General features: G+C 45.3%; 1 protein-coding gene across 1 annotated transcript in view; it reads right to left on the reverse strand.

Annotated features, from left to right (window-relative positions):
- The window catches only part of XPNPEP1 (X-prolyl aminopeptidase 1), a 297,380-nt gene that overhangs the window by 143,918 nt on the left and 139,291 nt on the right, over positions 1-14,171 (reverse strand). Inside the window, exons 8-12 of the mRNA XM_069611759.1 lie at positions 12,578-12,673; positions 6,811-6,892; positions 5,831-6,041; positions 1,981-2,070; positions 1,302-1,352 (exon numbers count right to left, since the gene is read on the reverse strand). Coding sequence (XP_069467860.1) covers positions 1,302-1,352; positions 1,981-2,070; positions 5,831-6,041; positions 6,811-6,892; positions 12,578-12,673 — 530 coding nt within the window. The remainder of the gene's footprint in view (positions 1-1,301; positions 1,353-1,980; positions 2,071-5,830; positions 6,042-6,810; positions 6,893-12,577; positions 12,674-14,171) is intronic.

Below are 14,171 nucleotides of genomic sequence, written 5' to 3' on the forward strand. Positions count from 1 at the left end.
GCCAGCAATGAGGCAGAATGCACAAATTAATGGGGCGGGTACATTGTTTTTACTGCTATTAAGGCATAACTTTCCTTATCTCCCTCACACACTCTTCTAATGCCATAGTTAAATGTTAAAGGTATTTGTACCGCGCAACGTCACCAACGGAATTGGTCCCCAGGCGCTCAGGCGGATCTGTAAACGATAAAGGTGGGATGGGTTAGTAAGGTGAAGAAGGGAGTAGGATGGTGAGAGGAGTGGTGTTCTGTTGCCAGCTTCAACTCGGTATACACTGGGTGCTGAGCTTTGGTGCGGGTATCGGATCGGAGTCAGTCCGCGTGTGCTGCTGTTCCGGATTATGTGTTGTTGCACTGTTGTGAAGTGCGTTCGGCTTGTTGTGCGAGAGATGGTTGTGTGAGTTTTTTGATTGAGATAAGTATGCAGAGTTGGAGCTTATATTGGTTAGTGGGTTACCTGACCTTTACCTTGCTAACATTCACAGTTCTGTCTGAGTGTGGCACATAGTGGTGAAGACACTGGTGAATGCGTGCCTTGGTTACACAAACACACTATGGAAAAACAAGGGGGGTTCTGGGAATCTCTCTACTATCGGCCTATATCCCAGGTTAGAGTCTCAACCAGAGTCTTTAGCTCACCATCCTTTCACAGAAGAGAAATTTCCACTACATATCAGCTTTGTCCTGCCCAAGGGCAGTCCAGCACCGAAATGCCTGGCAATTCTCTGAACAAGAGTACCAACAGCAACCCCAGACACGTGTTTCAGCCTGGTTAAGCCTAGTCAGTAAGGTGAAGCTGTGTCTCTCTAAGAACAGTGAGCAAGGGTTCCACATCTGGATTACCCTAGTAATTTAGGGTGAAAGCAAAAACAAGGGGGGTTCTGGGAGTTTCTCTAGTTATTAAGTAGCTTGGTGAAAGGAAGGTAATCGGAAATCCATAACACCCATGCCAAGTGTTGATCAAGTAATTAGAAAGGAGATGATTTGCTTGCTGTCATTTTGTTGAATGGGGTAGAATAAATATACATTGAATTTTACCTTCATTAAATGGATTGCACTTTGTGTTCATGGTCTACCTAGTTCATTGTGTATAGTAGACAGTTTTAACTGCAAGCGTAGGCCTATAAAAACATGCCTTGACTGCAACAATGTTGTGCTGCACCTATAAAGATTGTTGAATTCCGCCAGTTGTGCCACCCATCGTGACTGGCAATAAAACGGGCTACTCAGTTTATTCAATGAGTGTGTTGCAACTGTATACATTTTTCTTTCAAAGACCAAACGGCACAGAATATACAATACCTCCTTTTCTAGCCAGTTGAAGAGCTCGCAGAGAGCGACAGCATCTTTAACCTGCAAGAAAAGGTAAAAACAGAAATCAAATCGGACAATCACATTTGAAAACCTGCCTGCAAGGCAAGCTGCAGATAGATGGGTGGATAACAGAGTCACCCAAAAGGCTGGAGGTACATTTAACGTCTACAGGAAAACAAGGTGCAATAATTCCTGCTGCAACATTTAACAAAAAAACAGTTGTCCATCAATGACTCAGATCTCTAGAAAATGTGGTCCAGGAAAAAGATACTCCATTATTTCTGGAGTCTGGGGCATCAACTGAAAGTAAGCGGCCTCTTTGCTTCACAAATTCGTTAGTAGGCATCTGACAATGCAGGAATGGCATGGTTCTAGACTGTGAATAAGGAGCGAGATTGGGGTTTCGCAGTGGTTCCGATTCATTCAGAAACGTGAAGGTCGAGCACTGGATGCCAATAGACGTTTGCAATGAAGCACGTGATGCGTACTCATGGTTGGAACTGCCGCCGCATAGCTCTCTCTTATACCTATACTATAGCGAACTATTGAAGCAAGGGCAGGGAGAATCTAATTTCGAGGAAAATTAAGACACTAAAGAAAATGAAAAATATCTATTCCCAGTGCATGCAACATTAATCATGCATCCCAGCAGCTGCACATTACTCACATGGGCTCTTCGCATGCCTTCAATCTCGGTTGCATTTTTCACGGCTTTCGCCATGCAGATGGGAGTGTACGCTGTGACATATTGGTGCGTCTGTTAGAAAAGGAGAGGGCACCAGGAGTAAACAACACAGAAACAAATAATACGATATCTTGCATGTTTTACTTCAAAAGCATTATGCAATTTTCATGGCACACAGACAAACATTCACACATATTTGCAACGGCCAACTGAAAAAGTGCATTCTTTGGACTGACCTGCGAAGGATGGCTCCCTTCCAGGATTCGCACATGTGACTAGGGTTACACAGGCCCAAACCAGTGATTCCCTAACCATGCCAGGGATGTTCAATTTTGCAGGGCTTAATTTGTTTTGATTACCGCGAATGAATCAGAAAATGTTAAATTGTAATCAAAACCAGTGAAATCAACTTCACTGTTTATTCTTTTATTTAAAGAAAACCTAGGGTCTCATGACATGTTTGCCAGTATCCTGCTGGCATTACCGGCAGGATGCCAGCAAACGAATACAGTTCCCGCCACTTGGTATGCCGAAATTACCAGCAGATTCCAAGTGCGTGAAACGCCGGTAAATCCCCATTCCATGGAGTCCTCTAGGACTCCAAGGGAGGGGAGGATTTGCTGGGCCGGTAATACAGCAGTTTTTTGCCAGTAGGGTGGCGGATATACTTTGAACTCGGGCCGGAGGAAAATCCACCACCCTACCGGCACATGCCAGTATGCGGTAATGCAGCATGTTGTTACCACACCCGCACACTCATGAGGCCCATAAAGTTTGATAGAAATGGCAAACATGAATTACTGGCGGCAACGCAATCAAATCTAAACTGCACAGATGGATAAACACTTGGGCTGACCGTAGGACAAAATCAAACAGAAGCGTCATCTCCAACCTGGGTATTACAACTCTGGAGAGGAATGGAACACAGGGCTGGGGAGGAGGGAAACGACAGGCTCAGGGGGAGGGGTGGAATGGAATGGCACATTGATGCAATCAAACAAGGCACCAAGAAACCTATCCTTGGTATTGGGTGGAACAATTTAGTGTTCCTCACATTGACAAAACAAATTAACAAATATGAAATCTCTTGTATAAAATATATACGCATTTTTTATTTAAATATAAATCCCATTCATTACAAGACCACAGCCAGTAAGATGCTTTCCAAAGCATTTCGGATCTTACGGGTCCATCAGAGAATCGTCTGCGTCATGGATGTGTGCACCACACTGCCACAACATGCTTGTACAGCCTTAGCCCACCCATCCAGAGGAGCGAGGTAGTGTGGACATCATCAGCAGGGACTATCTTACCACCTTCCTTCCCCAACCCCCACGTGATGGATTAAGCTTGAGAACAAGCATTTTAGGGGGGCTGGCATGAGCTGGATGAGCTTGCCTTTAAGACCGGAAAGAGTCCCAGTTCCCCCACATGGGGCACATTCACTTTTCAAGCTCGGTATAAGAGGACTGTAGATCAGCAAGTACAGCCTGGAGCCTGAGATGTAAAAGCCGATAGGCGTCACAGTATTGCCAGCTGTGAAGGGCAGGCCAGAGCAGTCCTTTCTTCAGGTGGCAGATGAATCCTCAGCTCTCAGTCTTGAAGCTTGCTAGGCCTCACTTCTCAAGCGTGTACACACCTCTACCCTCCTGTAGTCCGAGCGCGTCAGCAAAGTCACTGGCGTGGCAGCACTACGAGGTCAACTGGAGAAACACAACCTTTTACTCTACATCTTTGCTGCTATAATTGATCCTCAGAAAGCAGTTGGCCGCCTCCATTTACAAACTGAATGACAGTAAGAAAAGTCTTACAAAAATGTAAAGAACTGTAATGCAAGTACAGTAATGCATAAATAATGCCTTTCGGACACTTTTGGTGACCTCTCTGCAGAAAAAGTGGATTTGGGGTGGGGAAGCAGGCGGAACAGTGGGAGAGGCAGATGCGGATCCTGTGGTGTGGATAGGTGCAGGTCAGAAGTACTCGGGTCCTGTGTGACAATCCGCTTTCAGTGAATTTGATGAAGAAACTTTGGAGTATGTCGCAAAAGAGAGCTTCGTCATGGCTTGATTAGTGCTAATGGCTAGGCCTGTGGTTGTGGTGTTTGGGGGACTAGTGTGTGACGTGTAAGGTGGTAGGATATCATAGTAGGGAAGACAGTCACTCGATGGATGAGGGGAGTAGGCCTCAAGGAAAAACAACCAGAAACCCTTCACTCATATGTGACCAGGTAATTAACACGACCCTGTCAGGAGAGGATTGAAGCCCTTTCTGCCTGGTGTGGGAGTCCTACCAGGGTGGAAGCCAGAGTCAAACCTACCCTCGAGGGGGACGGCGGCAGTTGAGGGCCCCATTTCCTGTGCCCTCCCCAAGTCCCTGTCTTCACATGTGCAGTACCAATGTGCACCATCCCAAGCCTCAAGTGCTGCCTAAGTTTTCACTGTTTTCCAGTCACTAAAGAACCCACAATGGACAGCGACCCCTCAGCGCTGCAGGCAATCCATGTGCAGAAAGCAGAGAGTGCGCCAGCGAGGGAGGAAAGCGAGGGAGGAACCAGACACCTTACGCACACAAAAAGGATGTGAAAATGGTAGATGCCAGAGAGGGGGCTCTATCAAAACTCCATGTATAACCATAAACTATACCCTGAGACCTATCAGACTCAAGGACGTTTCATCAAGGGATAGGTCTGATAGAAATAGGAGAACACAGGGCATGCATTATTTTGTGAAAGGTGCATGTTCGTTTTTATAACCGAAAACGGAGAAGTTCATGCCAAGCCCATTCATAATATGTTTGATCCTTGTAATTACAGTGGTAGGGCTCTGGCGACTCACGGGTGCCAGCTGCTGGCCTATGGTCCTAAGGTGCACATTACAGATTATGCCCAAAAAGGCCAACACACATCAGGGGTTCCTTGCAGCCCTATGCAGAAGAAATGTGACCTAACAGTTTGTGGTGGACTGCCCCTTTAGGGGTAGAATCATGACTGATTTGCATACAGGTTTCCCCTTTCGCAATGCAACGAAAGGCCATTAGGAGGACATCTCTTCTCCGAACAAGGCGGTTACTTGCTGCCATATTATACCTGCTTTCCTAACTCTTGGAAAGAGTCCAGTTTACGATAAATAACACATACAAGTCAGCTCTGGAAATAAAGGAGAGTCCAGTTCCTGAGTTCCCTTATGTTTTTTCCAAGCGTCCATCTCATCTGGGTAAGATTTTTCTTTCTTAATGGAGACTCGTCAGCGAGAGCCATTTCATCATATACATTTTTAAAAATAAAACATCAGTACTCCAGTAGGTTTGCCAGAGGACCTGCAGCGATATATACAAGCATGGGACAGGGCTGTAGCCCTCGGAAATACCCCTCGCTTGACTCGGTGTGTTACCTCTGAATGGTGGGCCGCAATGACCTACCCATGTTACCACCTAAAAACATGATGACATGCACTCTCCAAAGCGGTTTAGGCTCACGGTATCCTCGTTTAAAAGAATACTGCACGGATATTTATACTGGACAGCACTTTGGATAAAAGTGCTACAAAAATGTAAAGTAAAATAAATACAATTCCCACAGATACCCAAGGGACAGAAATGACCCATTAATGTTCCATCACGGCTGCTACTATACATGCAAAGATGCATGCCTTGTGCAGGTAAATTAGTACACAGCCACATTCACAGCAACAGCTAGACACTAGGGTTACAGTAAAATGATGGCAAGAGGGGTGCAGATTCAGTGCGATCATAAATGAAGTATCGTTTAGACAGAGAGAATAAAGGCCAGCACGGAAGATTGGTGCAATTGGCCTTCCCTGCACGACAAACCAACCTTCGGGATGGCTTCAGACAGCGCGTTACTCGCTTTATCGCTGATCCAGACTTTCTCCTTTGGCGCCAAGTGTGCGCAGATTTCCTGCAGAACTTGCAGCACCGACTCGTAGGGCTCCACCTGGATCCTTAGCTCCGGAGCTGGGGGCGCATCAAGCAGCAGATGCCCCCTCACCGCCGGGTCTGCCACGCGCTCTCCATTCATGAAGAGTCTGGAAGAAGCAGTGAAATGAATCTCGATTAGCAAAGCACAGCAACCATTGACCATACCATTGACCATACCATAGCAGGGCAACACATGGAGCTTCCCATCAGCGATCATTAAGCCGGTCAGATAGCACAGTGAGCTGAGCGCTCGCCCCGGATATCTGTGCGCAGCCTGCTGTGGCAGGTTAGAATCCCAGCAGGGTCAACTCAGCCTTTCATCCTTCCGAGGTCGATACAGTGAGTGCTGCTCTGTGCGATAATCAGGTCTTCAGTTATTACAGTGCTCTGAGACCTATGGCTGTGTAGCGCTACATAAGAAATGAATAATTATTACTATCAGCGATTAAGCCATGTAAGTTTATGTATTGGGACCTAGATGAGGTGAATATATGAACATATGAAACTTGTAGGAGAGACTAAACCCCTTCCACGTTTAAGGTGAGGTAGAGCAACTCGCTGCAGTCCCACCCCCCCTCAGGCTCAATGAGCAAAAGCAGAGAGATTTGTCACAAAAGGAAATCTTTTGTGATATCTCTCATGCTGAAATCCAATCATTATTAGTTCAAGCTCCCCCTGACTGCAATTTCTCCATTGAGTGGCATGCACACATCGGGCAGAGGGCCAAGATGCAACTAACGCCACCAATGGCATCCACGGTAGAAATGCAGGGAAGGTTTACAGATGCCATAGCGATATACTCCACACACACGCACACACACCTTCACTTCTATCTAGAGAAGAAATAAGACAAAAAGGAGGAAATAAATACAGTACCGGATTGTGTCAGTCCCTATGATGGCATAGGAAAAAAACAAGGGGTTGTAGTCTATGTCAGAGCCACGTAGATTGAAGAGCCCTAGGTAAGAAAACAAAAACTCGGTTACAAACCCAGACTGAAAAAGCTGGAAGACGGGTGCGAGACACTCCACACACTCCACACCGTTTCACCAATCTGCACCAGATTTTGACGTGACTTGTTAGGACCCTCTGGACATTACTGGCTAGATGACATTTGGGCACCCCACCCCTTTCCCCGGATTTAAGCACCTTCACATGAGACGGTTACCTGAAAACAGCGAAACATCAAAGTGGTGGTCGTAGAAAGACCGGTCCTCAACCCTAGAATGCACAGTTTCTTGGACATATGCACCGAAACGAACTGCATCACGCCAGGGTGAGGCAACAGGTGGAGAGAGAACACAGTAGGTCCCAGTATGCAGCAGCCTCTCCCCAAAGTCTGCTGAGGTATGTCAGCCAGCCACACACACCCATTCTCAGTGCAGTTTACTTCAGAGTGCAAACAACATAAAGCGATAAACGAATCGAAACAGCGACCTAGGGGATCACTGATTTTCAGCAATTAATGAGAGTGTAGTCATGACTCTCTACAGAACCCGTTCAAAGAACAGGTACTTTTTGCTAGTTCAGGTCTAATGCTGTGATATTTTCCAAATGCTTCATTTCATCTCTGGCTGAGAAAGTGGTGACATTCAACGAAAGCTCGCAAATATGCAAAATAAATGAATTTGTTAGCCTAATTAAGGTACTGACTCATTGTTTTCTTGTGGATCAACATTCTATACAAACATACATATACAAATATCTTGTTACAGTGTCCTCTTGCATATTTGTATATCCCCACATGGTGGCGCCAACAGCCTGCCTAATAAACACCCACTAACTGGAAATAGTGCGACTCTTTCTCTCAACATTGAAAATACATACACTTATGCTGATGGTGGAAAAGTCCAGCGGGAAATAGCCAGGCCGGTGAGAGGGTGCAGGGAATGTGGATGAACATGAAAGAGTAGGGGTATGGTGATGTAAGGATGAACAATTTATAGAGGCTGAATGAAAGTATAAGGGCAAATGATAGTGTGAGGAAGGATGAAGGCATACGTTTGACATAGATGAATGGATTATTGGGCAGTATGTAGGGATGGATAAATGATCATGAGGATGGGAACAAATGAGATTGAACAAAAGTCAGTGATAGCTGGTCATATGTCTCATTAGAGTTGCGTTAATATATCCACTGAATCAGTGTAAGCAATTGAAGTTCCCAAACCAGTTTCAAGGTGTTAGAGGTGGTGGCACGGAGGGAAAGTGGTAGTGGGGTTCACATCAAAATCTTTTTTTTTTAAAAGAAAGATTGAATCGATGCATTTTAGAGCCCAATTGTGAAGAGAAACTAACCAACAGATGGATGCCAAATCAACAACAGCATACAGGAGAAACAACAGTTTCATTATGAATGTGCTCACAATACAATCCAGCACTGCCACTAAAGCATAGTTCGTAATATTAAACTAGTTCAAAACACTTTCATGATGGTGCAGACCATGTATGCCAGAATGCAACTTTGTGCCTGGACGGGAGCTCCCTTGGTTGCTGTGCCAAAGGGAAAGCAGCTGGAATCCACTGATGAGGACCAAAACTGCAGAAACATGTTTGGGGTTCCTTGGGTGTCCTTGCAGAGGAGACGTAGCCTAGCAATTTAGGCCAGAATACGCCAATTGGTGGCAGGATGAAGTCTGATTTGCATGTGGCTGCTCCGCTTCTGCATGAAATATGATTGTTTGGAAAAGAAAAGCCTAGAGCAATGCCAGTGGTTAAGATGAATTAATACAATACCCTTTAGAAAAGATTTCTCTTGAAGCAACTTTTCCTCCTTCATATATGGACTCTCCAAACATTTTGCATATGTTACTGTATCCTGATCTTACTTTTTACAGTGGAGCACAGCCTTCAGCTGCACTCCACTGTGCTTTCGCTCATTGTTATGGGGAAACAGACACGTCCTTCAGGCTGTCAATATGAAGAAACCTTGTTTCTCTTAGTCTTTAGAATTTATTGCCACTGGTTGGTAACATTTTATCACTGCGCAAAGTACCTTAAAGTACCGCGCAATGGGGCCATTGTGTTTTATGGCCCTAGACACCTTCTAAGGAATTTGTGGTGATTGTACAAACTGGTGGCAGCAGTAGTGTATTCTCATATTTTGGTAACTTTTTACCGAGCCCTAGCGCAATTGGCTGATGACTGCGGCTAGTGTCCAACATGGCCGTGCCACAAGGTCTCTAGTCTGTTCCTTTGCCCATTCTGTCTTTTGGCCTTCCTTCTGCCCTTCCAGGTGCAGGACTTCCTTATTTGGGCATGCAGTTGCCAAAAAAAGCTGCTTCTTTCACGGTCCCTGCAAGTCACGTTTGTGGGCACCCAGGAAGTGGGCTGAGACTGTCGGGTCCCAAACCACATTACTAGTGCCAGGGTGTCTTGTGTGCATAAGAACATGAGGACCTCAGTGGTCCCTGATTGGACCACTGCTGCTATGCATGCGTGGGGAAGATCTTCTCATTGGTAGGCCAGGTGCGAGCACCCGCCTGACTTTGGATATGAGGAGTGGCCCTGCATCCACTCCAGCAGATCAACAAGAGATTCAAACAGATCTGTAGAAAGAAACAAGTATCCTGAAGAGCAGAGCAGAACAAAGTATGATCCCGAGATGCACTGAAGAGGGCTGGCACCCGAAACCTGTTGTCCCGGTCGAGACCTGCTTTGCACTTGATCTCAGAAGACTTGTGAAGGTGCTTCGAACCCTTGAATTGGTGTGACCAATCACTCTTGACACCTCCTGTTAACGATGCAAGTAAGCCTTCTTTGAAGTGTCTCTGGGCTATCCGGTGGACTGACCAGCTAAAACATTGGGTACCGTGCAGGAGTTTTGCCGTTTTGAGTTTCAACGCAAAACTTTGGAGAATCCCAGCATGCTCCACAACGCACTGTACTGGAATTCTGCTATCCCAGCACCTTTGGGTCACAAGATAAGAGTCTGTCGTACCGTGAGAGTTGTGTGCCCTTGCACCACTGTACAACAGTGACTATCAGTGAAGGCAGTTTTCCAGCGGTTCTTTCCTGTCCCCCAAGACCTTCTTCATCAGTGATTTCTTGGTTCTTCTTCTGAATCAAGAGTAGCAGCTCCTGTCCCATACCAGACCTGTGTCCGCACCAGCAGCACCTCTGCATCTGGAAGCCTAACCGAGGGTGGGAAATCAAACCTCTGGCAACCGCCTGCAGACCTGCCAAGTCTGGACCAAAACCGAGTTAATGGCAGTGAGTAGTGAAGTCACTTAGCAGTGGCCCTTTCTTCCGCCAAATGTATTTACGCATTGAAGGTTATTTTTGCCTTCCTTTTGGCATGGTTAGCATTTGCTCCCTAAAGCCCTCCAAAAGTCGGAAACAGCTTTGTTCACCATAGCAAAACCTCACCTGACTTTTGCAACCCATCTTACCCCTTCAGAATCCGTTCGCTAACTTTTACCTGCCTCCAAAAAAGTACTATGTGAACTTTACCCACGTCAGGGTGCTTTTACACACGCTTCGACCATTGAGCATAAGGTTCCATTCATCTTAGGGGTGGACTTTTGTCATCTCTGAAGGTTGTCTGTGCTATAAAAGTTATTCGCCATTTTCCTTTATAGGTTTTGGTGGAGTTTTTAACTTTCTCAGACCGACTCCAGTGATTCTATATATGTTACATAGTGTGTTGCTTGTGTGGCGTTTTACAGTAGCTTTTCATGATTCACTTGTGTTGTTATTGAGCCTATAACAAATAGTATATTTTTAGTATATGACAGTCTAATTGTAATTCTTGGTGTTTCCCTGTGTGTTCATTGGAGACCCCTGATCACTCTCACCCCTCCTGACATTTAGCCTCAACTGCTCTCCAAGCTACTGTGAATTGGTCTGGCTATCGTCCCAGAAGTTTTCCCCTGTTCATCCAACAAGGGTGCCTCCTAAACATTTGTCCACCAGGTCAGAGTTTAAAAATCCATTCTAACAATACCAAGCAACCCATTGTTAGTTACACAGATGTCCCATCATTTGGAGTGTGGTGGGTAGAAATAATGCCCTATAACACTCCATAATCATGATACAGACAACATATCAAGTACCACAAAACAAAGTGCAAAAGCTATGTGCAAATTTATAAATCATACTATTAGTGCAATACATCAATATCACTTGTCTCACCCCATAATATAAAAAAACATGAAATCAAGTTTTTTTTCTGATGTTCTTGGAGTGAAAAGAATGCAATCTTTCTCTATTGATAATTGGCCTTAACCCAATTATAAAGCCCTTCATGTTTCAATCCCTTAGAATTAGTGTGAGGATTTTCTTGAGAGGCTGTAAACTTAATTCATAACCTTCCACCCTTCACATCTTTGGATTATAGTTTGTCTCCCTATGTGAAAGAGGTTATGGCCAGGTATAGGTCCCATGCTCACTTTGCCATAGGGAACCAATCTGCAACTCAGTGTTGAGGCACAAAAAGGCTGAAGCATGTCTGGTGCTGCTTGTGTTTTAGAGATGTGGTGAAGCAGTTTGCAGTGGGCTGCTCCCTGTGATGGCAGGACCAAGACTTGCATATGGCTGATCCTCTTCTGCAATGGCACACACTGGATAACAAATGATGCTGTAGAAGGTTTCCCAGAGTAATGCCAGTGGTTCAAATATATAAACTTGCAACCATCACATAAGGCTTCAGTTCACACTATATGCCAGCATTCAACTGAAAATACACATTCATACTCTGTGCTGCCCCCTTCACTCACACACACACTCAGTTATTCACACTTTAATACATGCATACATATAATCACGTACGTGTGCCTTAATTCAAACTCGCTTGCACACACATCGCCATTCTAACATATGCACATACGCATTATGTAACACGCATATCCACATACAAAAACATTTATTTCAAACCAATAACTTCTCATGCGATCTTGCATATCATCGACCTCCTTGGACATCTTGCTGGCCAGGAGATATACGCTACCAGAGCGACTACCGAAGCTAAGAAATGGGGGTGGGAAGAAAAAGGGGGTTGACCAGCAGAGTCCCAGGAAACTAGTGGGTTTTACCAATGTATGATTTTTTTTTTTGTTTTAAAGGTTCTTTGAGTGCTGTGCAAACATCAGGTGGAGCTGTCTTCTTTCTATTGTTAGAAGGAATTCCCATCCAATAAAAACTCGGGGTTCAAAATTGAGGTGAGCCTAAAAGAGCCTTGTTAGCTTGTCACCAAGAGCTACTTTTGGCTCCCCAGGTCAAATGATGCCGAACAAACATACCTACATGAATTTATCTCTGCGCGTTGGGACAATCTATAAATACACATTAGGACACACCTCTATGAAATAAGGGGCCATACATTATATGTTTACATCTTATGTGGAAGTTAGATTTGCAGAACGCTATATACTAGCTCCTCCTTCCAGAGTGGCAGCTCTTTGTCTCAGGTTAATGCTGGATACCCAGGAGCTACCTCTAGCCCCTGCTGATCAAATCTTAATTCCGATCACTGAAGACTACACCAAAGGGCACTTTCGATATTAGATACAGTCTAGCTTTATATAGTAACAGATTTGTGCAGAACATTCTACAGGTACCATTGTATCTCAAAATGGTCTGCATAACCGGAATTAGCAAAAGCCTTTGGGGACTAGACATCAGGTAGAAACAATACATTACTTACATGCAACTTCATCCAGGGCGGTAACAACGAACCAGGTCACTTTTCTCTCTGCCATTTTCGTACGCAAGGCTGTGATCTTTTCTTTCCACGATAACCCTAAAATACACAAGGTGGGACATATTTACTATGACTGTTAATATTAAGCTTCCTGGACCCCTTTCCCTTTGACCTCAGCCCTACGCCTCAAACCTTTTCTTGTGCCCTGCAGGATTTGTACACAAGTGGAAGTATCTTTTACATCAACTGCTGATTGGGGTGACATGTTTCTGAGCTCCTATAACAGGAGGCCAAACTGGAGAGGGTCCAATCGACTTCACTACTCGGTGTAGCGTCTCAAGGTGCTGGTCTTCTCCCTGTACTATTTAGTATCCACACATTCAGCCTTCTGAACCAACACATTCATTAGCCATGAATGTAGCTTCCGCAGCTGCACACAAAATGCTTTGATCTGTCTAAATGGCTGTGCTTTGTAAGATCAGCAGTGTCACCAAACGCATAGACATTCAAAGAATGCAGAGAGACTACAATACAACAAAACAAACACTTAAATACTCCTCCACTGCCCAAGAGGAAAGCTTTACTCCAACGCCAATCACTCTTGCGGCCGGAGCAGAAGCACGTTGGGGAAAAGTAGCGAGAAGTGGGGGGCAATTTCTAAATGAGCATCGGCTTAAGCACCATTACTCAGGTGTTAACTAAGGGAGCATTTATTCAGCTACAACAACTTAAGAGACCATCAAGGCACCATCCCTGAGCTCTGTTCTGTGGCAATAACCACCATTATCAATCCCAAAGTAGAGTAGGCAAACACCATGTATGTCGGCCTCCCAGACTAGCAACTGGTTAAACTGTAGAAGGTACCTAGGCATTGCAGCAACACTCCTCACCTGCCTTAGGAAGCAGGTCTGTCTACTCTTCTACGAAAGCGGAATTAGCTCCCTACATTATGGTAAGGCTCAACATCATCAGGCTCCAACCTTGACCTGTCTCCCCACATATCCATCTCTACTGCTCTGCCCCTTGCAAAGTAAGCACAGTATCACTTCTGCTCACATTTACATGCCATGTGGGCCCTTTTATTCCTCCCATAGCGCACAAACACCTTGCACAACAGCTGTTATGCAGTGTTGCTACCCAATCGCCCTACAGAAGTCATACGTCTTGCAAGAAAGCTCACCCAACCCGAACATACTTGCCCTCTCCTTCTCAGCTGCACCCCAGCTTCTAGAATGCCAAGGTATCAAATCCTCCGCGCCCATACACCCCTTTCCCCGCATACAGGATTGCTGTTCTCTTGCTGCTACCATCAGGTCCCCATTAGACCCACATAATACCTTGTCTATCCTACATACTCTGCTACAGAGCAAAGAGCGCAAACAACCCGCATCTCAAGTTTAAACATGGGTGAGCATGGAGAGTAACTCCTTTAAATCTTGCAACCCCCCCCCCCTCATCTCTGGGCTGACATCATACCAACGCCGAGAGGCAGAAGATCACACTGCCTCCTTAGAAGCTCTGTCTCTAAGGAGGGACAGAGCACGCAGTCCCTGAGTTGGTACATACAATCATATCCAAAACCACTGGGGGAAGGAGT

Source organism: Ambystoma mexicanum, chromosome 8 (assembly GCF_040938575.1).
Source record: "Ambystoma mexicanum isolate Mex_15411 chromosome 8, UKY_AmexF1_1, whole genome shotgun sequence".
Classification (NCBI taxonomy): domain Eukaryota; kingdom Metazoa; phylum Chordata; class Amphibia; order Caudata; family Ambystomatidae; genus Ambystoma; species Ambystoma mexicanum.